We start from the raw sequence: 25904 nt of genomic DNA on the forward strand, positions 1-25904 counted from the left end.
TGTTTTATTATATAGTATGAAATTTATTACTCTGATTATTTTATGTTGATGATATAGCTATAGGAGAAACAACATTGAAATTAAGGTTGCAGTCTATATGATCTTTTAAAAGATCATATAGTTTCATGTTTAAGATTAAAGATTTAGGGCCTTTTAAGGTACTTTCTAGATCTAGACATTAACAGACTCTAATCTGGTCTCACTATATATGTCAAAGAAAATATACCAGTGACTTATTAAGAGTTACCGGATTCATAGATTCTAAACCCACATAACCTATAGATACAAATATTAAACTGCATGTGAATCAAGGAAAAGTACTTGAGGATCCTCTACAATAATAGACACTAGCAAGGCGCCAGCACTTCGCGGTGGGCTTGTTGCTTTATGTTATCGAAAATAGTCATGTTTTTTGATCAGTAAGTGTAGGATTATGGTTTCGGAGCATTTGATTTTTGATCAGTAAGTGTAGGATTATGGTTTCGGAGCATTTGATGATATGCAAACCATGTTTTCAGTCATGTGTGGAATATGGTGATGTACTACTGGTATATGCAAAATTGAAAGCAGCACTGACATGAGCTCCTCCCCATTTGTCAGGCAAGAGTGATCTGTTTTTGAATCTGTATTTCCTTATTTGATGGAGGTTGTTTGGTTATCTGCACCTTTTTCTTCAACTGTTTTTTTGCTTGACTTCGTCAGATTTTATTTTATTTTTGTAATCGCAGAAAATATTGTATTTATATTTATTGAAGGGAAGCCACTCTTCAGAATTTTACTATTGACATCTGCGTATATAACTTAGGAATGAATGTGATACTGGCTAGTAGAGCTATTCAAAAAATCATGCCAATCTTACAACCATTCAATACTACAACTTCATGAAAGTACATGAGTTAGAGAAAAAAAAAAGAAGATACCTTATCGAGGAAACTGGAGGACTTGGGGACCTTCGAAGTTTTGGAAGTCTGGAGTTCATGGTTATGGATTTCGTCGATGTCGTTAATCTTCTTCATTGTATTATCGCTACTGCTTTCGATTTTGCAGACTCCATCAAGTCCAAGTCTATAACCAGGGGTTTCAAAAAGTTATGCATGATACAAAAAGGACCACGGGTTTTCACATTTTTCAAACCACGAGTTTCAGTAGAGGAATATTTAGATATAGTCCCTTAGTTTTCAAAAAGTAATGCATGTGCAGATAATACATTTGACTTTAAAATGTGAGAATCGCTTACTGATATTCCTTTGCACGATATTCAGAAATGATTCGTTAAGCATGAAAGTATATTTACAAAAGTTCCCAAAAACTTCGGATGCAAAAATGAGAATTCAAACATATCTACAAAAGTGTAGATGAAAATGCAGTATGACTCCATCTATATCTACAAAAGTGTAGATGAAGACATGAAAAGACCTGATATGCAAAGCCATTTACACAAAAGATGTCAGCCAAGCCAGCAAAACTCCATATGCTATGCTAAACCTTTCTTTTTTTGGCATTTGTACAGTTGCCAAGAATATTACTCACTTTGCTGGCCTTTTCCCTTTCTTTTTGCTGTCAATACTTGCTTCCTTTTGTTTCTTCATGTCTTGTGGGGGTTCTGTGATGGTGAGTGTTCCTCTACACATATAACGTTATGAAATGTATGAATGAAGTTATAAAAGCGTCATTTGTTATCTATCAAACTAATAATAACCAATGTGCACAAAAAAAATTGCACATGAGTTAAAGAAGAATTAGCTCATGTTTCTGTAATTGTATTGCATTGTTGATATACTCATACCTCTTTTTCCGGTCAACTTTGCGCTGCAGCGAGGCTGATATAAGTTCATTATCAAAAATTGATTCATCTGCATCTGCCAACTTTATCTGCTGATTGGATCTCTTTTGAGTACTTGACCTTGACTTTTGAGGAGTGTGCACCTGGATATCTGACTCGAAATTAGTAAATTGTTTGCCAACATTAATATTAGAGAGTCTAGACTCCTGAGATAAAATATCTTCTTTCTTCTTGTCTGCTGGATCTTTTTTCTCTGATGTCTCTTTAGTGGACATTTTCTCATGATAGACATTGAAGACTTTGAAACAGATGGATCTCCTGTTCTTGTTGTTCAAGTTAAGCATGACTTGAAAGATATGGTAAACAGGAAAGATATCAGTAATGATTTGAGGTAGCACATATCGATCTGAACCTTTCATAGATGTCATTGTAGTTGCCGGAATTCCAATTATTTTCTCTGGTTGCCGTCCAAAGATAGTAAACAATGTTTGTGCGGTTTCATCTTTCACAGTTGAGTTGAGTATGTAGCTGATTCATAGACATAATTCTGTGTAACTCAAATACAGAATAAAAGCCAAAATAACATGTAAACTTGTTTGCACTTTTAAATAAATAACTTCTTGAGTATCATTATACAACTTACCATGGGATTGGTGGCTGGTCAAATACACTACATATTGAGCATAAGTTGGCATCTCCATATGGTTTTGCTGCAGTTCCACAAGTTGGACAGGAAGGATACCACCATCCATTACTGGCATCAATGTTATTTATTTTTGCTTTGCATGTGAATTTAGTATGTTGTTGGCAACCATGAAATATGTTAAAGATTAGTAATAGTGATTCTTTGTTTATGATAATTTGCGAAGTAGTGGATAAAGCAAAAATACTTACAGCATCAGAATTTGTGTCCAATAACAATAGCTCAGCCACTGTCTTTCTATTCTTTCTCATTTCTTGATCATGGTCAGCAGGTGATGACTGTTCACTTGGTATGATTTCAAGAATTCTAGGCTGGATTATCCTGCAGATTTTTTCATTTTTTCCCCATCATCACAAGCAACTAATTTTTTTTATTATTATAAGTTGAAGCATGGATACATACCTTTTTTTCAGCTCTTTAACTTCTGGAATTTTTGGATTAAAGTATATCCTTGATCCTGATATACTACTCAAAATAGTTTTTCCTGAGTTAAGAAAAAAACTCATTTAGAAGAGTCATGCTGAGTAAATAAAAAGAGATAAAAAGAGAAGAACACATGAACTTTTTAAGGAGTAATAATCTGCATAACATATACAGTACCTAATGAACATAATAAGATTTCAAGCTGATAATAAATAAATAATTTTTGACTAATATATATACATGTATAAGGTAACCATTTCGTATATCATTCAGATGACTAAGAGATGCACTATGAACTCTAAAAAGATCCCAAATCCTTGTATTATTGATTAATTAAGTTTCAAATATACTACATGTTATTTACATAAAACAAACCCAAAAAAACACATATAAATCAAAACCTTGTGCAAGAGGTTTCTCTGGTCTATAATTATGGTGTCTCCTTTCCTCATGCGGTAAACTATTTAACATTAGCACAGGAAAAGAAAGCATAAAGCAAAAAATAAGTTGTAGTTGTTCATTCCCCTGCTGCTTCATTTAAATTGTTTGTCAATGAGAAAAGGATCCAGGTTCTGGTTATAGAAACCAAAAGGGAAAGTTGTAATTTATTTTCCCAACTTGTTTTTTTAAAAAAAATTTATCTTGAACCAAGCTTTTCGATGTTGTTTATGATTAGCTTTTGAAATTATCTTTACAGTAACAGTCCATTTGAACAAAAACATCAATAAGTCTAAGTCTGATAAGATTAGCTAAAAATTATGAGCATTTGAGCACATTTATCTCAAATATGTGTATTCAAGCATACATGAAAATGTTGATACTGTCATCCCTGCACAAACTATGATTACTGGTTCTGTTTTTGTTCGTTGTAATAGTGCTTCTTCATTGAATTCCATGGTCAGTTGTCCCCTAGTGTAACTGATATAATATTAAGCCTTCAAAAGGAATTTACAATGAGAATGAACTCAAATGCAAGATAATAAATAAGAAATACTTAGATTGAAGTTCAGTGAAGGGCTGTGATTCTTACATTTCATCTTCAAATTCTATCCTTCTCAGCTTGACCATTTTATTATTGGTGTACACTTGTTGCACATCTCCAGCATTGACCAGCTGCCCTATCATATCTGTGATGAATTTGAAACTTGCATGATGGTTGCCATTAAAAACATAATTGTGTTATTCAATGTTGATATGTACCTGTCAGGTAAACATTGTTTCGTACTTTGGATTGCATTTGAGTGTAATTAATAAAGTGAAATTTATGCAGAGGGAAGTCATCTTCTGGATCAGCTATTTTCTGAATCTTTGTCTTCTTATCAAACTTGATCATGTATTTATTAAGGCATGGCAGATAAGCAGGCCTCACTGGAAATACCGAGAAATTGCTGAAATAATACACATCTCCCTCATTAAGCACAGCTTTGAAATATTCAGCATAGTCTGCCCTCATTATCACAAGGATGCTATCACCCTAAACAAAAAAAATATTTGAACAATACATTTGCAATAATTAGATGCAGTAAAATATTCAATAATGACTGTAAATGGATCATAAGTTACATTATGATAAACAGTTTTATTTTGCTCTCTTATTTAGTGCAAAAAGACATTGTTCAATAGGAAGATTTGACCTTTTCATCGACAATGTATGCATCAACACTTATTAGCAAATCATCCTGAGCATGGTTGATTGAATCCCAAAAGCGTGTATCCTTGCTTTGATCTTCCACTGATGATTGGCAATTTCCAATTGAGATATGAAGTCATAATCCATGGTGATGCTATTTAACCTGAAAAAAAATACATTCATATTAAGGAATGAACAATGATATTTGATATAGGGATTCTCACACACATGTATAAAGACACACATAAATAAATATCAATGGAAATCATCAAGTACATTCACCATACAAAAATTGCATTTTCATCACCTGAAGTTAACCCGTCAAAGATTTCATGATATACAATATTTCTTGTACATCCCTTTGTTTTTTCATTATGATCATCCAATGTTATCTTTAGACCACTATATGAGGTCACACGTGAAATGGCAACATAGAGTTGACCATGTGTGAAAATTGGTTTCGGCAGATATAAACCAACCTTTCTTAGAGTTTGCCCTTGACTTTTGTTAATAGTCATTGCATAACATAATTTGATTGGAAACTGCCTCCTCTTCAATACAAATGGATATTTATTGTCCTTCCCATCCATAATTATTCTAGGAATACATACGTTGTCACCCACATGACTACCGCTAAGCACATTCGCTTGAATAACCTTATCTCCAAGGTGAGTGATGAGAAGCCTTGTTCCATTACACAAACCATCAGCTTGATTTAAATTCTGAAGTAACATTATTGGAGCACATTTCTTCAATGTTAACTCATGGTTTGGAATTCCATGGAATGTCATCGAGTTTAACGCATCAATAGTATAGAGTAAATCTGATACATCAGAATTCTGTGATGTCTTACATATGGAATCAAAACTGTAGTAGGTCCTTTCCTCTATTGTAAGAAGAGCCAAAACACGAGAATTTATCATAGTAACAGTTTCATTTGTACCGGTAATGATAGCTCTCTCATTTAAATAACTGGAATCATTATATGAATTCTGTAAATTGTCATAAATTTCTGTGATGAGAGAATTTAGCAAGTCATCATTAGATTTGAGCAAAAGCTGATAAGGTATTTTTATCCAAGGTGATTCTTCTTGATCATCAGATATAGCAGCAGAAATAACTTTACCATCCCCTACATCTAAAATCCACTGTGCATATGTTGTCATGGAAGCTTTCTCCTCTTCAGTAAGTTCTGCTGCCTGTGGACGCATATTCTGATGAAGAGAAAACACTTTACAATGTTTCCAAAGATGAGACTTTGTTATTGATGCATTCACTGTATCATATCTTGTCCCATGCATAACAACAGGTAAAATTTGCCTAAAGTCACCTCCCAACAAAACCATCTTTCCTCCAAATGGATTTGAATTAGCATCATCACCATTGATACCAAGTATATCTTGCAATGTTCTATCGACAGCTTCAAAAGAATACCTATGTGTCATCGGTGCTTCATCCCAGACAATAAGGCTTGCCTTTGCTATTAATCTTGCTAGTTGAGTTCCTTTTTTTACATGGCAGGTTGATTGTTCATTAACTTGCAAAGGGATTTTGAATCTTGAATGTGCAGTACGACCCCCTGGAAGTAACAAAGATGCTATCCCAGATGAAGCCACTGCGAGGACAATTCTCCCAGTAGATCTTATGGTTGTAATTATAGTTTGGTACAAGAATGTTTTTCCACTGCCTCCATGTCCATAGACAAAGTACATACCACCATCTTGGTTGTTGACTTTTTCCATAATGATATCATATATATTCCTTTGCGCATTATTTAACCGACTGAGCAAACCTTTAGATTCATGTCTAAGTTAATCAACATCATAATTCATTTCTTCCCTCAGTAGTCGATTTTGTAATTCATCAAAGAGTTGCCATTTGGCATAGGTAATCCGTATTCAGCAAGAGAACTCCCAGATTTATTGAATAACATCTCTAACTCAAAGAGGATATAGTTCTTTAACTGAACATCAGACACATCCAAATATGGTAATTGTAGTTGTTGCCTGATTTTATAAAGCATGTCATCTTGAAAATCCATCCAATGTCTATCCCACAGATTTAATGGTTCAGTAACATGGCAGAAAAGAATCAATGTAACAAAGAGTTGCCTGAGCTGCACCCCAGTTGCAAACACAGATGCCTCATCTAATGCATCATGCCATTCCTTGTCATTGCCTAGCAAGCCTAGCGATGCACAAGCAGACTGAAATGTTGGATAAATGAGTCCACCAACTGTCCTAATGCCAACATAACTTGTAGGACCTTTTTGTATATTCAAGAGCAGACGAAGATAGTACAATTCACCTGAGCTTGGGTGCACATATGACATTCGACCAATTGATTGTCCACGTTGCCTTGGTGTCCACTCCCTATTCTTGGGATTCCAAACCCATTGCGAAGGAAATGAGTTGTATGTAAGGTTTCTTGCTGATTCACTTATAGAGTTTGTGTGCATCCATTCTGTTAACATGGTCTTCTCAATATCAGGTTGTTGTATTATGCTTGATAAACTCCTATCATCATGATAGTAAACATCTTGCTGAAAAGGTAAGTGAATAGGTAATCGCTCCACTGATGGATATGTAAAATGAATATGATATTCAAAAAGACGCCATACTGATTCATACGAAGCTAAATATCTACAATCTACATATTGGTGTATTTCATCGACAACTGTGCCTATTCCTCCTACTATATTAGATCTACCATCTTCCAATATTGCCCTGGTTCTATTTGGTCCTTTGTTTATACACCTAAAAAGATATTTAATAGATCTTGATTTGTTGCACCATTCAACATTAACATAAGCTTGATATCGAAGTAACAAATCTTTATTATATGGAACTATAGATCTATTATCTAATGTATGTCCATTCTTTAACACTGTCTTTCCACTATTTTGGCGCTTATAAAGGGCAAAACCATTGGCATCAATTGTTGTTTTTTGATGAAAAGATCTTGGAAAGTGTTTTTTACATTTCCCTTGAGACATACACAGTGATGAAGGCCTCGCCACACCACATGGACCATGAATCATAAACTTTTTGACCGTCTCAAATAACAATGGTTGTGTCAACTGATCTGGAATTTCAGCTGAAATTAATTTATCTATATCATCAGGTACTTGACACTTATTATTAGGGTGACACCAAATTATCATATGCACATGTGGCAATCCACGTTTTTGAAATTCTATAGTATAAACCACAGCAATAATTTCACCCAAATATTTCCCAGATCGAATATCAGATAGAAAATAATCAAGCTTCATCTTGAACACCCTCGTAATGATATCAGGCCTATCCATAATTTTTTGACCAGGAATAAGTCGTAATGCATTTGTGATCTCAGGCCATTGCGAGTTATAGGTAAATGTAATAAATAAATCAGGGTATCCATAAAATTTACATATAGCCATGGCATCATGATAATTTTGCATCATATAACGTGGTCCTCCAGTAAAACTTGATGGCAACAAAATTCGCTTGCCAATATCACCACCACCAACATCTCCGCTTATATATGCGTCACATACACCTTGGTATTTCTCTGTCCGTAATTTTTTCTGATTGAAACGAATAAAATGTAACCTCTCCTCTTCCACACACAAAAATGCATCGACTATAAACTGTTGAAACAATTTCCCACCTCTAATTAATGTTTTCCCTTCATGATGTCTTTGTTGCAATCTATATGCATAATATTCTCTCATAGTTACGCATGCTTTCTCTGTACTTCTCCTAGATATTGAACTTTGATATTTAAGACCTTTAGAATAACCATCTTCACCATATGGAAATAACAAAGGATATTGCATTGACATAAAACTTGGATGTGACTCATTAACACGCTTCAATCCGTCAACTTTATCTTCTACAATTATGTCCCTATACTCTGAAGAATCACCAAAATCACCAACTATTAATCCAGCAATCTCTGAAGAAACTGGGGCATCATACACAGCACCATCACCACGTCTTTTGGCACATAATCTCAATTTCACAGGTCTAATATCACTCTCAAGAAATCTATTCCTTGCCATTCTAAATGCCTTTGTAATCTCATTAATCTCATCAAACATAATAATCAACTCCCCGATAATATCTTCATCAATGGAATCATCATCATCACAACCAGTAGCCACCATCCTATTAAATACCTCATTGTCAGTATCATGAATATACAACTGAGCAAATTTTGGAGTTTCTCCATTTATCGGAAGCAAAGATCCAATCCGATGATAATTTTGCCCACCTAATCTAAAAACATAAGGACCTGGAGAATTATTAATACTCGAATCAATTTTTCCTCCAAGAGAAGTTAATTGAAACATCGAATTATATATCCTTATATTTTTTTGAAATAACTTGCTCCTGGTTGATCCATTGCAATTCAATAATTCATGAAGCAAAGAAGGTATTGATCTCAACAAAGGAAGATTTATTTTGCCTCCTCGACAACATACATTGTAAACCGGTCTATGTAAAGAGTTAGACTTAACACGCTCAGCATACCAAAATATTGCGCCACAAAATTCACACGTTAAATCCGGCAATCCAAGATCTAAAATTTGAGCATTTTCGTTGTGAGAATCAATTATATTAGAAACCTCCACTACATCATCTACTACATGGTCATTTAATGATATATCAGAAATCATGTTAGAGTCATTAAGAACATTATCAACATTATTTAGAGTAGACATTCTCCTCTTTTTATTGAGGCGCTCAATCATCAAATTCCTCCGTTTACATCTACTCGACCGGCTACTTTCTCCAACCTCCATTCTAATGTAAACCAAAACATTGAATTACTAAATACAAAATCAAAGACCAACGATGTAGACAACAGCAATAACATTAAATCCAAACCGGAAACTCATAATCATCATAAAAAAACACATAAATAAGAAAGACAAATAAAGCGACTTTTGGTTTACTGCTACCTCAAAAAGGACTTGATCTAGTTAGCGGAGGTGGTTTTTTCCATGATGACCCTGGTTTTGTAGATTCACACTATTAAATTAGTGTTTTTATTGACTAAAATAAAGTTGCTTAAGTCACCCTATCAAAGAAGATTAAAAGCAATACACCTATATGTTAACAACCAAATTTTTTTTTAATAAAATCAACAGTAAAACCTGAGCATATATGGCATTCATTGAGTGTCAAATAGCTTCCAAGATAACAAAAGGAGAATATAAGCACAAAGATCATTCTGATCAAATCTATAGTATTCGACCTTCAAAAATCTAAAAGAAACAGAAGAAAATGTTAGACAGAACCTGAAGAAAGCAGTAATGATCCAAGCAAACGTTGCAAACCCTGTAAAAAAAAAGCCAGAACAATTACGATTTATCAATAGGCAATAATACCGTGAAAAAGAGGAGCAAAAAATGTAAATCACAAACCAAAACATAATCCTAAAAAAAAACATAGCTAAATAGTAACTTTTTTGGTGAAAAATATGACGCTACAGACTTATTTCAAAAAAAAAATAATAACTTGAGTTTGAAATAATTATCTAGTATTATTCCCAAAAAATTTCTAAAAATAATCAACAATAAAACTTAAGCATATATAACATTCATTAAGTGCCAAATTCCTTCCAAGATAATAAAATGAGAATATAAGCACAGAGATCATTCTGATCAAATCTATAGTACTCAAGCTTCAAAAATCTAAGAGAAACAGAAGAAAATGTGAAACAGAACCTAAAGAAAGCAGTAATGATCCAAGCAAATGGTTTCTAAAAATAATCAACAGTAAAACTTAAGCATATATAACATTCATTAAGTATCAAATTCCTTCCAAGATAATAAAAGGAGAACATAAGCACAGAGATCATTCTGATAAAATCTATAGTATTCAAGCTTAAAAAATCTAAGAGAAACAGAAGAAAATGTGAGACAGAACCTGAAGAAAGCAGTAATGATCCAAGCAAACGTTGACAAACTCTGCAAAAAATAGCCAGAACAATTACAATTTATCAATAGGCAATAATACCGTGAAAAAGAAAAGAGCAGAAAATGTAAATCCCAAACCAAAACAGAATTCCAAAAAACACATAGCTAAATAGTAACTTTTTTGGTGGAAAATATCACACTACAAACTTATTGCGAAAAAAATTCAGTAACCTAAATAATAACTTGAGTTTGAGATAATTATCTAGTATTATTCCGGAAATTTTGAACAAATATAGTAAACCAAAATTATTAACTTCTGACTCAAAAACAACATCTACAGCATATAATTAAAAATCAAAAGCAAGTAGAGACAGAAACTTGAATTCAACACAACTACACACACAATATTCACACTTCTTACTTCCCAATCGTAAACCCAAACTTTCGAACATATTAACATATCACAACCAAGTTCAATCCCTAACTCACCTTCAACGTACACACCTACTGAGGAATGAAATTCTTCACAAAGGTGTTTGTAACTCAGTCAAGAAATTACTATCCAACTCACCTGGAAAGACCTGCGGACAGGTATTTACAACATGGCCGATGGGTAGCTCGCCTACAACATGCGTCAACAGAACAGACGGCATCTATACAGATGTGATCTGAAGCGGTGGCAGAAAAGTGAATCAAAATCCCTAAGAATTTTCTTTTCTTTCACATGGAAACTTCAAAAGAAAGAAAGTTCTGTATTTTTTTTTAAGCATTTAAAATATAACTTAAACTGTCAAAGCCCATTATAAAATTAAACCTTGAAAGATTTGGTGGTCCCATTATGATGGGTTAGAAGTAAAAGGCCCAATATGTCTGGGCTGCCTCCTTTCTACCACAGCCCATTTCAGTTTGTGGACGATGAGGGCGTATTCTTATCAGACGGTGACGTCGATCGTCGGTAGTTCAGCAATAATCGCTTTGAAAAGGAGCACAGTGCTGATCTCTTGATGAGAATCCAGGCGAGGACTTCTCACTCAAACCTATCTCCATCATTTCCGCTAATCTTGCTTGCTTCTTTTGTTTTTTGTTTTTTTAATTGATGTACCCACGAGACCTCTTTACCCAAAACCCAAATTCACCACCGGCTCCCGTGACCGCCAATTGCAGAATCGCCGAATATCCTAACATCTTCACCGTCAATAGGAGCGGAAAAACATCTTCATCGCCAATTGCTAATCTTCTCGTTGACTTCGAGGTTCAAAACAGAGGGCGCAGTTGGAGGTGGTATGGTATAAATTTCAGTTTGTTATGGTAGGGAGCCACAGTTGGAGTGTGTGGATGATTAATTGTTGTACCCATGGGACCCACATGATGACTGAAACAGGAAAGAGACGCGAGAGTAGAGAAAGACAAAGGAACTCGCCCGCAAATATACTAAGATGCCTTCCATCTTTATATATTAGATCTTTATATATTAGATAGATAGATAGATTAGTTGGGAGACTTCGTATTTAGGAAAATGATAAAGATCCGAGCAACATCCATCTTAAAATCATCCCAACAGTGTGTGACACTTATTTATTGGGTGCAGTGATATTGTCATGATATCGATGCTTTTGGAATGGATGTTGTTTTTGGAATGGATGTTGTTGAGATGTGTAGTAATGTTGATTTATTTAACATTGATGAGACCACATATATCTTATGTTGTTAATATTTAAGTCAATTTATGAAAGTTCTATATGATGCTATGCAATTGATGAATTTTGATTCATCTCCTTGAACTCTTTATTGTCATTCTTCTCCTCTTTGGCTCTTTCATTCACCTTTTCCTACTGCAAATCTCAACCTTTTCCCACTGCAAATCCGAATTTATATCACCCCCAAAGAGAAACAAGAGTTCTAAAACCAAAAAAAGTGGCACAAATCAATCATTTAGATACTAAAGAAACTACAGCCGCAGTCGTTTCTGGGCTTACCAATACGAAAATCAGATAATACTGTCAATATCTCCTCTTTTGCGTGATTGAAGAACACACCATCTATTTAATGGGTATTCTATCGTGTGATCTACATTAGATTCGTTACATTCGTATAAAATGTCCTCTCACCTACAAATGAGAGGGGGAAAAAAAGAAGCTAAGGCAGGCCAATATTAAACATCTAAAACACCATGTCTGGTTTATATGCTGACAGAGGGCTTCGTTTATCCAGTCTGACATTCCTTCTCTGACTTGCAACTGATGTTGCTGACCCTTTCTTTCCTTTAACTTCACTCTTATCACCAGCAGCATTGTTTTCCTTTTTTGCATTAACAGGGCTCTCGTTGTTGGCGTTGCTTGATATAACCTTACATACACCATGTCTATTTGAAGCCAAATGACGAGACTTTGAAACAGGATCTCGTTCTGCTTTGACTCTGTTTCTATGTCCAATCACTGCATCATTATCTGCATGCAAAATTTACAGAACGAAAGAATAAATCAACACACACAAGTTCAAAAGGTTCAAAGTTGGATATACCAGATGATGTCAAGTACAATTCTGGATTACAACTACTTGGGGCATCTATTCTCTCTACCTATCAAAAATAGTCGTAGATAAGCATATGTCCCTAAAAATTTTATGATTTTGGCTCCCCTTTACCATAAGAATGGATCATCATAGGCTATTTTGGCCATGTTCCCAAAGTGCGTTAAACTACACAGAGGTCGATGCAAATCTAATCTCTAAAGGGAATTTTTGCTGCTGAATGGTGTTTCACTTAACTTCTTCACTAAATAGGTATGATGCGCAATCTATTAGCTTCGTTCCATTGAAAAATCTGAATATGGATGAGTAAACTATTTTCCAGAACGCCACATCATAAAAACCCAAGTTAAGAACAAAAATAGAAAGCTGTTGTACACAAAAACGATTACAACAGCCTTCACAATAGAAATCAATCTTCTAAATGCTGCAGCAACATGATGCACTGACCCATGGATGATGGCTCAATTTTATGAATTGTCATCAATAGCTTACGGATAATTACCCCCCTGGTCCCCCGGTTTCTCTCTCTCTCTTCCTGGATAAATAATAAAAATAATATCATAAAAGTACAGAAATAAATTACATAAACCGTCAAGAGAAACAATTCACTTCATTCTTGAATTTTATATCTTACATGCCTTGCCACAAATTCTTTCGATTTTAAAAATAAGGTTTATGTAAGAGCTTCTTGGTACGCATCAGGTCATCAAGCACACACTGAACACACAAGCTACTTTGGGAAAGATAAAGGAGAAATGATAATAAGTTTGCATCAAATAGACAAGTAAACTGTAATTACCAGGACTAGACAAGACCGCACGTGGACGTGGAATTTGACTGACTCTAATGTTTGATCTCTCCTCATCCTCAACTTTCCCGTCGTCGCTCTTTTCTTCTTTTGCTAATCAAGTGAAGTCAAATGTAAGAAATGAAGGAAAATTTCACATAGAAATGAAAAAATCTGTGTCAAACTGTTCACCTCGGGATATGGAAACTATTGGCATGACATCATCTGGTACATGAGGCTTTGAAATTTTTGCAACTAATGGTGAAGAAACCTTTAGACGCTGCCTCACTGCAAAGGTAACTAAACTTGTAAAAAAAAAACGTACAGATAACTATGTCATTACATTTCATATGGCCCAATCCAATTCATGAAAGCATATGGGACTCCAAGACTTCTCCTAGTATTTGAAGATAACAAGTATTCCATCTGAAGAGTGTCTGATTTACTCTTCCTTTATGCACAAATTATTTAAGTTATATTTTTCAAACACCTCAACTTCATTACAAGGTATCATGTCCGCAACAAGGGTGATTATTACGTTCCTCACTAAAGGTCTATTTCAAACAAATGATGTTAAATATTAAAGGAGGACTCCCAATACTAACACAGGGGGCAAAAATACCAATAACAGGAACAAAATATCATTCAAACAAACTCACTACAATCTGTAAGCAAAAAATACTAATCAACGACAACAACTGACTGAAAACTGTAACAAAAAGGGGAAAAAAAAACAACAACTGTAATCAGACCAGCGAATCACATAGTAAAGCCCGGTCAAATTGATTCTAGCCTTTTCTTTTCTTTTTTCATATTCTTCTCGAATCCAAATTGCATGAAAATAATGGACTAACTATTCCAAACCTTAAATAAAGAGCTATTCCAAACCTTAAATAAAGAGCAAGATTTAAGCTAATTCAGATTTCATTAACGAAAAATAAATACCTGGAGAACAAGATTCGTGCAGGGAGAGAGACTGGATATCTTTCAAGGAGAGCACACAAGCCCACTCATGATCATGCAGAGCAGTACGGCGATCATCCCCCTCTCTCACCTTTACCTTCGGATACACTTGAAAAATTCAAATAAAACACACAGAAAAACCCAAATTAATTTCAAACAAAATTTTCATTTTCGAAACCCCCACAGTAAATAAAATAGCCCAATATTTCAAACACAGATAAGAAAACTTACTCGTATTGCAGATGATTAAGCTCTTTATTCAGTTATTGACGGAGGTGGGTCGTTTTGGGTTTTGAAACTGAATATTGAGCACGAACAGAAAGCAAACAAAACAAAAAGGGAGTTGAGATTTGACAAGGAGAGAGTGCATAAAATGGGAAAGTTATGGTTTTGAACTTTTGACTTGGAGGGATTTGCAAGGAACCATCGGTTTTGGTTGGTCAAATGATGCCAATGGCGGGCCACATCAGTCACTACTTGCGGTAGATCAGATACGTTTCCGTGCCCCCGTTGACGACTTGACGGCCCCACCCCACCTGGCACCTGCTCTCCTACCCCAAAAGCATGCGTTTTCTTCACGGAAGCTTCTACATTTTTTCATCATTTATGTTTTTTAATAATAAATTAGTAAATTAGTGTTAACTACACTTTTTTCTTTTTCTTTTTCTGAAAAATGGGCTTGACCATCAGTATGGCAACCCTGATCATAAGTAGGGGTGGTAGTTCGGAAATTTTACTAACCCATATTAAATCAAATTGAGATATAAGTTATATATCTGAAATCTAAGGTAAAACATAAAATTTTTGTAACTTTGTCCGGTTTAAAATTGGGTTTGGATCTAAACATAGAAATCTTGTTTGGAATCTAACCTGGGTTAAGTTATTTTAAATTTATTTGTCCAAATTTAAATCAATCCGAGTTTGATCAATTAAGTACTTTGAAATCCAATTCGAGTTAAGATACAAACATATAAATATTTCGTAAACACTTATTGTTGTTGGATCCATAATCGATTTTTTTTCCACTAATCACAAGAATAGAATACATATGGCACCCTTTAGTTTATCAAAAAAGTCTCCCCAATATTATTTACAAAAAGACACAACATACGATTAAACTCATAATCCAGATCAAAACATAATCATAATTTAAAAAACAAAATGTATGATGTGGCTAAAGGTCCTAAACTCATTTACAGCAGAACCCCGACACTCCAAAATTTTTAAATTGAAAAATTAAATTATACTCGCTAAAGAGGTCTTCAATATTTCAAAAAAAAAAAATTTGAAATGTCCACAGGCCACACACGCTAAACCATGTCCTAGGGGTATGAAGGTCACTACAGCGGATGGAAAACTACCCAAATCTCAAACCCCTTGTGAGAATAGAATCCTGGACCTCAAGGTACTGGGCAGACAATCTGACAAACCACACTATCTCTCATTCTCCAATATTTCAATAGAGCAATGAAAAGAAACTGTGGTAAAAAAAAGAAACTGTGGTGAAAAGGGCTCCAGAGACGGTTACTTACTAGCTTCTACAGTTTTGTTTAGGGTAAACTACGGTGGTGCCTGGAGAGGGTTTAAGGGACCGTTAATTTCTGATTTCTTCAAAGCAAGGATTCGTTTTAGGGTTTTGGCCTTTGTCATTGCAGTAAATGGTCTTGTGGCGTCGACCTCGGGTGAGTCCCGTTTCGAATATCCGGCGATTGTGTACTGCATTACGGCGTTGTGTAGAGGACGAGGGTGACTGGTTCTACTCATCGGAATGGTGGGGAACGGACTCCGATGGCCACACAATTATCCGTTCGACTTCCGATAAAGGAAACGGCGTCGTGTCAGTCCTTGCTTACCCTTCTTCCCGACCGGTCAGTCCCTTAGGTTTTTTTGGCTCATATTTGATTGGACATTTTGAAATATTTACGGTTGATTTCTTGTTAGGTTCTCAATTTATTCTTTTGTGTTATTTTCATGTTTTTAAAGTACGAAATTTACTGGCCGGAGACAGAGAAATGGCTTCAGCGGAGGTATGCAGAAATACATCCAGGTCATGAACACAATGATAGCTTTAGAATACTTGGATATCAATGGCGTACTCTCCGTTTTAATGACGATACACGCCAGAGCACTGCTAAAGTGATGGCTGCGTACCGGGAATCGGAACCTGGCTCTGTTTGTTTAATGCAGCAACCACATTGTCTGGCTGTTCCATGTAAAGTCCTTTTCATCTGTCTCTTCTTTATTCTTTTTTCTCATCTTGAAAACTTGATCGTCTGATTATAGTTCTATCAAAAAAAAGAAGAAAAGAACTCCTTATTGAATTTTTATAGAAATTTGTTTTGTTCTGCTGATTAAACATCAATTATATTCCGATATTGGTTTTGCTTCCACTATTACTTACATTGTTCACTCTATGCAATATATTTATTTTAGTTAAAATGGTTAAATATTCATGAATCTCAGTTCTGAGGAACTCTTGGCACATATTGAGCACAGGTGGTTTCAAATGAAAAATTGGGTGGGGTAGCGGAACTGGCATAACCTGCCCTTTGGAATTTTTTTGGATTTGAGTATTCTTATGTAGTTGAAATATGAATTAATCAACAGGTATGGTCCATGTCTATTTGTGTGGTAGAGGTGACTCCTATGTGAATGATGAGTTTACCTTTGTTCATGGACCTCATTGCAGTGTTGTAGTTTCCCCTTTGGCAGGGAGTTTACTATTTCCCGTTTGGAAATTGCAGTCATCTATTTCTTTCACGGAAAGAGTTTTTTTTTTTTTTTCCTTTATATTTTTTCATGGCTTGTGTTTCTTGTTGGAAGACCATTATTCATATGGCCACATATTATTGTCAGAATTAATTTGGTATCACCTTTTGAAATCTAAAGGGGAAGATGGTCGAATATAAAAAGAACACAGCTTCCTCGTTTGGGTTTGAAATGCTTTATTTCAACTAACTTGTCTTTTTTGATTGGAAAAGAATTTTATTCGTAAGGCACCAATGTTACAAGTAGGCAATACATATAGCCTCAAGAAGATTGTTACTAGAGAATCAAAGCTTTAAAATAGAACAAAGGGATCTGTATTTAAAAAGGCACCAAGCTGGTGCCACCAAAGTTCGTAACATACATTCATAAACAATGTTTACGTTGGTTTATATTTTTGGGATATTCAATTAGTTCCTCACTTACGTTCTCCAATGACAGTTCATTTTATTGATAATGACTAGAAATGCTTTCATTCTTATGAAAAACTTGCAAATTTTGCAAATTCGTTCAAAATGAACCCGTGATTTCTCTTTCATGGTGATATGGAGAAACCTGTCACCAAACAATCTCCAATTGCCAGAAAGTCAAAGATAAGGAAGAGCAACATTATATGAGTTCCTTAATTTGCTGCAAGTATAGTGAACTCATACTCTAGGTAGTTTTTATGTGAAGCAATATCATGTTGACCTTTGCCTTCAGGGTAATAGGTTGTTTATGAAGAAGTCCCGTATCAATTCATTTAGTTCTTGCGCTATTTTGCTATCATATTATGCGTATCTACGTGGCATTGTTTGTCGACCTTGTTGTATCTCTTATAAAAGTGTGTTCACAGTATTAAGTTTTTGAGTTTTGGTGCAGTCTTTCATAGTCAGCAACTTATAATTTTATTCCATGTAATTTTGCAGATGTTAAGAGTATGGTATCAGCTGGTTTTGCTAGCATAGCATCTTCTGATTATGACCTATTGAAGGCAATACAAGGGAAGAAAACAATGCATGTGCTCTGTATTGGTCATGGTGGTGGAAGCTTGCCTTTGTTTCTGGCCAGTAAAATTCAAGGTGGGAGAAGTCTACATTTTCTGTTCCTTTTTTTTGGGCACTTATAATCGGGCTTATATTTATTCCTTGAGAAATTGCAGTCATCTAATTTTAGCTTTTTAATGCCATTGGCTGTGCTCGCTTCTTCTTTTTATCTGATCTAAAAAGAAAAAGAAACTCGAAAAGCTTTTTGAGTGACACCAAGCACACATATGTAGAAGACACGAGACTCATTAATCAAACCCAAAATATTTTAGATATTAAGCAATTTATAAGGCTCTAAGACAGAAAATTAACTATGGTAAGGTGATTGAGAACAATATAATTCATATTTCATGATAGTGATATCATCGCTAAAGATATTTTGGAACTATCAAATAGGAAAGAAACCACAAATGAAGATGCCATTTTCCTAGCCAAAATCACCTGTATAGTTTGCATAATCAAAATTCATTGAGTGTTATTGTTGATATATAGAGCGTCTTTAATTCTTGTTTCAAGAGGCAGAAATCTCCCTGACTGAGTTGATAACATAAAAACCTTTCGTGACAAATATTTTGCTTGTCTTCTTCATGTATGTGCTCCTTTTGTTGCGTATATAGACTTCTTTAGGAGGTTCGCTAATTTCCACATGTAACTTGAGATTATTATATGGACCGAATTATCTGTGATGAGTCCTTAGTAACAAAGTTAAATTTTTCGTGCTTCCTTCAGGTGCCATTGTTCACATCGTTGAGATCGACCCCCTTGTTATATCCACTTCAATTCAAGCAATGGGCTTTCCATCTTATGCAGTTATTAAACCATCTGGTGAGCGTGCCCTCCCAAAACCGAGTACCATGGATGAAGTACTGTGGAAGGGCATCCATGAGAGGCTTTACCTCTTTGAATCAGATGCTGAGAAGTTTGTTCTTGAAACCACAAATCTATACGATATGGTATTCATCGATGCTTACGATGGTGATGACGTCTTCCCTCACAAGTTATGGGACCCAAATTCCTCATTCCTCAAAGCTCTCAGTGACCATCTGCATCCTGCACATGGAACTGTGGTGGTGAACCTTCATTCGGATTACGATATATTAGACTCTGGCAATTGTGCTTCATATTTCTACCAGACGCATCTACCAATGGGAAAGTATGTCGGCGAAGTATGCCAAGCATACAAGGATGTCCTGTTGGGAAATGGAAATTGTGGTGATGGCAAAGAAGGTTTTGGTGCGGCATTCACTGTTGCGGTTCCATGGGTTTGTAATACATCTCTTGTCGTATGCAGGGGATTCGGGAGCAATATTAGGTGTGGTGGTAAGCATTTTGTTGCTGATGCAGTGATGTCAAAATCCCTTGAAGTTGAACATATGTTAAACTTACCATTCTCATGTTTGCAGTTTATAAAAAGAGGTTTTGTCCTTGTTGATTAAGGCCGACTGTTTCTCCTTCACTTAGCCTGAGAAACAAACTTATTTTAGAAATGGGCCTTTTGTCTACTTCAAGAATTTTACTTGGTCCATGTAAATTTTGGGTACTTGGAGGGTGTACTTTGTCCAGGTACCTTAGCAATTTATTTCCTTATTAATCCTAACAATGATTTTAAATTTATGGTTCGATCTTCGAACTCGAGAATATCATCCGAGTTACTCGTAATTCTCTATCTTGTTTTATCATTGTTGAACTGAAACTCTAGTAACGAATATTTTTTACATTGAGGAAGCCAAAAATTTCATCTGGACTCCAATCCATTATGAAGCCCAAAGGCCCAAAACTGAAGCCTTTGGTCCAATGGGCTTTTTATTTAATCAAAAATCCCCGTTCACCTATAAAAAAAGGGACTTTTGGAGGCCGGTACACTAGATTATACTTAATTGTAAAAAAGTGCAATCACTAAAACATCCTTTTAAAAAAGTACACTGGGATCATCGTTTACCAAAATAACCTCAAATTTGATTTTCTCTCTCCACGAATTGTGATACAATAGTGATACTTTTAAATAGAAGATTCAATTTAATATTCAATTTATATCTTTTGCTCATAAAATGATGATATAAATGTTAGAATGTAAATTTGATTGCATTACATGTCTTTCTAGTTCAATTATATCATTTTAGTGGATTTTTGGTGTTGGTGATACTATAGTGATACATCTCTGCAACTGTAAATATTTTTCCAAAACGAGCAAGAGATGTACAAACCAAGAAAAGAAAAGTAATTAGGAAGAAGAAGTATGCATATTGGTTCAATTGTATCATTTTAATGAATTTTTGGTGTTCGTGATACTATAGTGATACATCTCTGCACTTGTAAATGTTTTTCCAAAACGAACAAGAGAGGTAACCAAGAAAAGAAGATCAAGAAATGAAAAGTAATTAGGAAGATGAAGTATGCATACTAGTTTCATTGTATCATTTTAGTGGTTTTTTGGTGTTGGTGATATTACGGTGATACTATAGTGATACATCTCTGCAAAAAACGAACCAGCGTCCAGATCTGCAAAAAAACAAAGCACAGCCCAGATTGAACAACGAAGCATAGTCCAGATCTATCAAAAACAAGGCAGAGCAACTCGACGCAGTCCAGATCGAGCAACGACGAAGAAGGTGATGAAGAGAGAAGAAACTCGACCAAAAACGGAGAAGAAGGCAACGAAGAACAAATTCAGATCGAGAAGAAGAAGAAGAAGAAGAAGAAGAAGAAGGAGAAGGAGAGAAAGAAGGAGATAACTTTTAGTAGAGAAGAAGGAGGGAAAGAGATGACACACTAGAGTTGGATAGTTGGAGGGGGGAGAAGAAGAAGAAGAAGGAGGAGGAGGAGGAGGAGGGTATTGTAGGTATAAACTAAAAAATATTTTAAGTCAGATGACCAAATTACCCTTAAATTGTACTTTTTTACAATTTTAAAAATGTCCATGACCTTTTTACAATTAAGTTGTCTAAAGTGCTCTTACTGCCAATTGTCCGATAAAAAAATAGGGTGCCGATATTTACACACAAATTTTGACTCAATACACACATATTTTTTAAAAATATTTTAGTTTACCAATTTATCCTTAAATGAAATTACTTTAAAACTCATTTACTTTTTGCACCCATATTTTTTACTCAATACAATACAATTAAATTTAACTTTTTAACCCTAATCTTTTAGTTAAATTTTTATACGAATGATCGTTCTCCTCTCTCTTCCTATCTTCTCTTAATCTTCCATCTTTCTCCCAATATTGGATATTCATGGATTACAAGAATAATATTATGACAGAATTCAATGTCTTTGCCTAGTTACATTGAAAAAGAGAGGAAACTTGCTGAAAATTATAAAAAAAAAATATTGAGAATCTCATAGAAAACAATGAAGAGAGCGATATTGGACAAAATCTCCCCAATAAAGTAAGTATATAATTTGTATTTTAATTGTGTTAATAAGATTTATCCTTCAATTAAAATTTTTAACCACCATATTTTTATTTTCGAGTGTGGTGTATATTTAGGAATTGATTGTTGTCGTGATTTGACATTCCCTTTGTTGTTTCATTGCAAAAAAGGTATGCAAGATTTTATTAAAATTTTTTCCAATAATATGAAGTCTTTTTTGTCTATTTCTCCTTAATATAATTCAATAATATCAAGTCTTTTGTGTCTATTTCTCCACTTTCTAAACTTAATCTAGAGAATTGATTTTGAAATAACTGTCAAAAATGTTTTAATGATTATTAAAGGAAGGAAGTTGAGATATATATGGAAGGAGAAAGGGTAGTTTAGGATATTAAATATTATATAATTAATATGTATGAAAGGATTTTTTAAGAAACTCAGTGTGTTTTGAAAACCAATTAAGAATGTATTAAGTAATTGTGTGCGTTGAGTTAAATATCGTGTGCAAATATCGGCTCGCAACAAAATATTTATCAAAAAACCAAATCAGTCGATCTCTGTCTACTCTGTTTGTCTCACAATGGCGTCTGCGGCCAAAAGGCGATTGTCATATCCAACACAAGCAGCGACGACGCAGGGGTCATCACGCGATTCACTCGCAGCTTATCGGAGTCTCAGATTGTTGACACGAGAAAGCGGGCGGCGGGGGACCCGGCGTTCGTGGCGAAGAAGCTGCTGAAGAGCATCGGGAAGGCTGCTTGGATCGCAGGAACAACGTTTCTGATCCTGGATTCCTAGTGGTACCCCTCATAATTGAAATGGACCGCGAGCAGCAGTTTAACGAGCTGGAGATACAGCAGCAGAGTCTCCTCGGTCCCCCGCCGCCGCCCCAAGTCCAACTTCCGAAGTGAACTTTCGTACTCTCTGCTGAAGAAGAGACGAAAGAGACCTCCTCCAGGTTAGGAGTGGAAACCTTTAGATTCGATTTGGAATCTCCTGTAATTTTGAATTTCTATGAAAGGATGTTGAGTTAGGGTTCCATTATTAGAACAATTCTTGTAGTTTCTAAAAAATCTTTATTTTCTCGTTGATTTATCTAGTTATAACGATTGTTGATTGAAGGTATTCGAATTGAAATTTCGCAATTAATCGAAACTAGTTGTCTTTCTTTGATTGTGTCACATCCTATCCCTTATTGCATTTGAATGCCTTTCCGATTGACGGCCTTCTTAGCTTCCTTAATCTTGCTGACAATGTTGAGAACTGATCAAAGTTCATTGGTTAGTTGGTAGGATTAAACTTGTTCTTGATTAAATAAGGGGCTTTTAAGCATGTTGTGATTCAAAATCAAGACTACCCTTTTATCAAGATGACTGACATAAGTTATGATCTTTGCCTTTACTTTGGACTTTGAAGCATTCAGTTCTTCTCAGTTCATTCAAGTGTTAATGCGGGGAGGGGGGCTCCAATTCTCCTCCAAAACTATGTTAAATCATGAATTAAAATGCGTGATTAAGTATTTTAGTGTTCATATGTTAGAATATAGTTGATTTTGGGAAGAAAAAAGTTTTTAATACTAAATTTTAAGCTCTAAACCTTAAATCCTAATCTTTAAACCCCAAATATTAAAAATTAATACGTCAAAACTATGTTAAATCATGAATTAAAATGCGTGATTAAGTATTTTAGTGTTCATATGTTAGAATATAGTTGATTTTGGGAAGAAAAAAGTTTTTAATACTAAATTTTAAGCTCTAAACCTTAAATCCTAATCTCTAAATCTCAAATATTAAAAATTAAGTTATAAACGTTAAACACTAATTTCTAACTCTTAAACTCTAATATGTCATTTTCAAAAACAAAAATTATGATTTAACATGATTTTTGAGGGATAATTGGAGCCCCTCCCATCCCGTTAATGCGACATAAAAATGTTATACTTATTGTAGAAGCATCTATTGACGCGTGATTGAGATTTTTTTGGGAGAAAACAAAATGCTTATGTTTAGAAAACAAGATATTGCAGTACTTTTGATGAAAAAGTGTTAGGGGCAAGTGTTCTATGGTTTATGTATAGCTTTATATCATTTTTTGAATGCCTTTATATCAAATGTTTGAATTCCTTGGATGTGCCCCTCCTTTGCATCCCTGGTGAGAGAAAAGTTGCCGTCCATTGCATTTTTTGGTGTATTCTTCTGCCATCTAGTAATAGTATATTGCCATCTAGTAATAGTATATTACCAACTATCTTCACAGGTACACCTGCTGTTAAAAAATCTATGGTATCTCTTAACATCCCTCGCGATGATCTCCCTATCAATTACTCTACAAATATACTTGAAAGCCTCATGACAATCCCTACAAATCCTTAAATTCAAAGCCTTTCCTAGTGGCGCTGCACCACTCACCACACCAAAAGCCACCGCTAACTTCTCGCTGTGATACCAAAGTGCTGCCCTTTTCTCCCTTTCTCCTCCTCCTCCATGCAATGCCTCATCAAAAACTGGTGTATAACCCAACTTCTCAATCTCCTCCATCAGCTCTCCCAACTTCTTATAAATCTCCCTCGTAAACTCATGCTTTCGATCCCCTGTCATGAATACATCTACTTCTCCTTTCGCCCAACTCCTCCCTCCTTCCTTCTTCACCCACTTATTCTTCATCATTGTCCTCACTTCAGCAACTTCATTCCACCTTCCTGAAACCGATAGAATTCATAACCATTGCATAAGCAGAGTCGTCAAGCGGGATCGAGTCTAATAATTTCCTAGCCATTTTTGAAGCCATGTCTGCTGCCCCATGAGAGGCACAAGCGGTTAACAGTACCCACCAAACCCAGTAGGCTGTGTTTGATGGGGATTTATTGGGGTGGACCCGCTTTCCCAGCCCACCCCACCAAACAAGGGAATAAGGTGGGCATCAGAAAAACAACCTCCTAAGAGCAATTGCAATGGGAACAATTTGCTGGGCCAGCAAAAATCAAGACTGGGTCCCATCTCTATTACATAAAAAGTCAAGCCAAACACGTATCTCAATACAACCACATCAACAAAACACATCTCTCAATATAGCCACATCAGCAAAATACAAATTCCTATACATTTTTCCTTCCCACCCAACATGGAGGCCAACAAATTCTCATTCCCTCCATATTGTCCACAATAAAACTACACCAAAACACAATTTTCCAATACAACCACACCAGCAAAACACATCTCCCAATACAACCACATCAGCAAAACACAAAACCCAATACAACCACATCAGCAAAACACAAAACCCCATACATATTTGTTGGCCCAGACAAAATAACACCATTGCAAGTGCTCTAATAGGAGCTTGTTTAAAAACGTTTTAAGGCGTTATAGCTTTTAGGTGTGGGATCCACGCTCAAAAAGCTATCCCACACCTAAAAAGTTGCACTTTTTTATTTTTTGTGGTGGGATCCATCCCTTTAAGTAATTAAAAACTCTTTGATAATATTACGTAATGCAATATTTTAACGTTAATGTAATATTTATATAATATATTTAACTATATTTATATTTATATTATAAATATAATTACAATATAATTTTTTCAAAATTGATTCCAAATGAATAAATTAACTTATTTTTTCATTATTTGTTAATAAACTATCCCTAAATTATATTAGACTTAATAAATTAAATAAATGAACTAATTAAAATTAAATAATACAAGCAAAATATATTTTACACAACTTAACTGCTAACAACAGTTAACAACTTTACTAAACACCCCACAGCTCTGCTAAACACACACAAGAAGCATAAATAGAAAGCTTTTTACACAATCTTGCATTGTTAATTGTCGCTTCGAGATGAAAAGACATTACCCCAGTGAAAAGACGTTAACAAAATTTAGTAAACCACATATCGTTGTGAAGCGATTCGCAGAGCGGGACCACCTCACCAAACAACTCAGTAATCAAAGCATGCCCATGAATTATCCTAACACTACTCCAACGCGGCCATTTCGGCTACTGC

General features: G+C 35.1%; 5 protein-coding genes across 11 annotated transcripts; 2 read left to right on the plus strand and 3 right to left on the minus strand.

Annotated features, from left to right (window-relative positions):
• Positions 1 to 881: 881 nt before the first annotated feature.
• LOC120015671 lies at positions 882 to 11190 on the minus strand. Of its 5 annotated transcripts, XM_038868197.1 has the most exons (13): positions 11019 to 11186; positions 10458 to 10498; positions 9827 to 9866; positions 6847 to 7002; positions 4544 to 4702; positions 4110 to 4383; positions 3940 to 4036; positions 2889 to 2970; positions 2678 to 2807; positions 2427 to 2584; positions 1787 to 2311; positions 1531 to 1623; positions 882 to 1065 (listed from the first exon to the last, which is right to left on the minus strand). In XM_038868197.1, exons 9-13 carry the CDS (start codon positions 2735 to 2737, stop codon positions 897 to 899), a joined length of 1005 nt encoding a protein of 334 aa, XP_038724125.1. In that variant the 5' UTR covers positions 2738 to 2807; positions 2889 to 2970; positions 3940 to 4036; positions 4110 to 4383; positions 4544 to 4702; positions 6847 to 7002; positions 9827 to 9866; positions 10458 to 10498; positions 11019 to 11186; the 3' UTR covers positions 882 to 896. The 5 variants fall into 5 exon arrangements, 3 of the variants coding, with proteins under 3 accessions (XP_038724125.1, XP_038724124.1, XP_038724122.1); XM_038868196.1 differs by lacking the exon at positions 6847 to 7002 and having other exon boundaries at positions 2678 to 2809; positions 2890 to 2970; positions 11019 to 11190; XM_038868194.1 differs by lacking the exons at positions 6847 to 7002; positions 9827 to 9866.
• LOC120014228 lies at positions 6380 to 9328 on the minus strand. Its single transcript, XM_038866146.1, has one exon. It carries the CDS (start codon positions 9326 to 9328, stop codon positions 6380 to 6382), a length of 2949 nt encoding a protein of 982 aa, XP_038722074.1.
• Positions 11191 to 12347: 1157 nt separating the features above from the next.
• LOC120015791 lies at positions 12348 to 15115 on the minus strand. 2 transcript variants are annotated; one of them, XM_038868345.1, is made up of 5 exons: positions 14958 to 15115; positions 14709 to 14834; positions 13956 to 14051; positions 13776 to 13871; positions 12348 to 12894 (listed from the first exon to the last, which is right to left on the minus strand). In XM_038868345.1, coding segments are annotated over exons 1-5 (606 nt in total). In that variant the 5' UTR covers positions 14959 to 15115; the 3' UTR covers positions 12348 to 12607. The 2 variants fall into 2 exon arrangements, with proteins under 2 accessions (XP_038724273.1, XP_038724272.1); XM_038868344.1 differs by having other exon boundaries at positions 13776 to 13877.
• Positions 15116 to 16306: 1191 nt separating this feature from the next.
• LOC120015790 lies at positions 16307 to 20157 on the plus strand. 2 transcript variants are annotated; one of them, XM_038868343.1, is made up of 5 exons: positions 16307 to 16594; positions 16710 to 16938; positions 18401 to 18553; positions 19247 to 19829; positions 19921 to 20157. In XM_038868343.1, exons 1-5 carry the CDS (start codon positions 16385 to 16387, stop codon positions 19925 to 19927), a joined length of 1182 nt encoding a protein of 393 aa, XP_038724271.1. In that variant the 5' UTR covers positions 16307 to 16384; the 3' UTR covers positions 19928 to 20157. The 2 variants fall into 2 exon arrangements, with proteins under 2 accessions (XP_038724271.1, XP_038724270.1); XM_038868342.1 differs by having other exon boundaries at positions 19247 to 20157.
• A 2235-nt stretch (positions 20158 to 22392) lies between these two features.
• Positions 22393 to 23078, plus strand: LOC120014229 (mitochondrial import receptor subunit TOM9-2-like; the record flags this gene model as incomplete). Its single annotated transcript, XM_038866147.1, has 2 exons — positions 22393 to 22605; positions 22638 to 23078. Coding segments are annotated over 2 exons (384 nt in total), but the record flags the coding sequence as incomplete, so codon positions are not given.
• Positions 23079 to 25904: the final 2826 nt, after the last annotated feature.

The sequence above is a fragment of the Tripterygium wilfordii genome, chromosome 14, assembly GCF_013401445.1.
Source record: "Tripterygium wilfordii isolate XIE 37 chromosome 14, ASM1340144v1, whole genome shotgun sequence".
In the NCBI taxonomy this organism is placed as follows: domain Eukaryota; kingdom Viridiplantae; phylum Streptophyta; class Magnoliopsida; order Celastrales; family Celastraceae; genus Tripterygium; species Tripterygium wilfordii.

Excerpts from the sequence above, each read along its gene's own strand:
- LOC120014228 (XM_038866146.1), bottom strand. The coding sequence starts at position 9,328 with ATGGAGGTTGGAGAAAGTAGCCGGTCGAGTAGATGTAAACGGAGGAAT.
- LOC120015790 (XM_038868342.1), top strand. The coding sequence starts at position 16,385 with ATGGTCTTGTGGCGTCGACCTCGGGTGAGTCCCGTTTCGAATATCCGG. Across the intron at positions 16,595-16,709 it reads CTTACCCTTCTTCCCGACCG|TACGAAATTTACTGGCCGGA; the intron begins GTCAGTCCCTTA and ends ATGTTTTTAAAG. Across the intron at positions 18,554-19,246 it reads TCTGGCCAGTAAAATTCAAG|GTGCCATTGTTCACATCGTT; the intron begins GTGGGAGAAGTC and ends TGCTTCCTTCAG.
- LOC120015791 (XM_038868344.1), bottom strand. Across the intron at positions 13,878-13,955 it reads AATAGTTTCCATATCCCGAG|CAAAAGAAGAAAAGAGCGAC; the intron begins GTGAACAGTTTG and ends TCACTTGATTAG. Across the intron at positions 12,895-13,775 it reads TGCGGTCTTGTCTAGTCCTG|ATAATGATGCAGTGATTGGA; the intron begins GTAATTACAGTT and ends TTTTGCATGCAG.
- LOC120015671 (XM_038868196.1), bottom strand. The coding sequence starts at position 2,737 with ATGAGAAAGAATAGAAAGACAGTGGCTGAGCTATTGTTATTGGACACA. Across the intron at positions 2,585-2,677 it reads TGGACACAAATTCTGATGCT|CATACTAAATTCACATGCAA; the intron begins GTAAGTATTTTT and ends GGTTGCCAACAA. Across the intron at positions 2,312-2,426 it reads GACCAGCCACCAATCCCATG|CTACATACTCAACTCAACTG; the intron begins GTAAGTTGTATA and ends TCTATGAATCAG.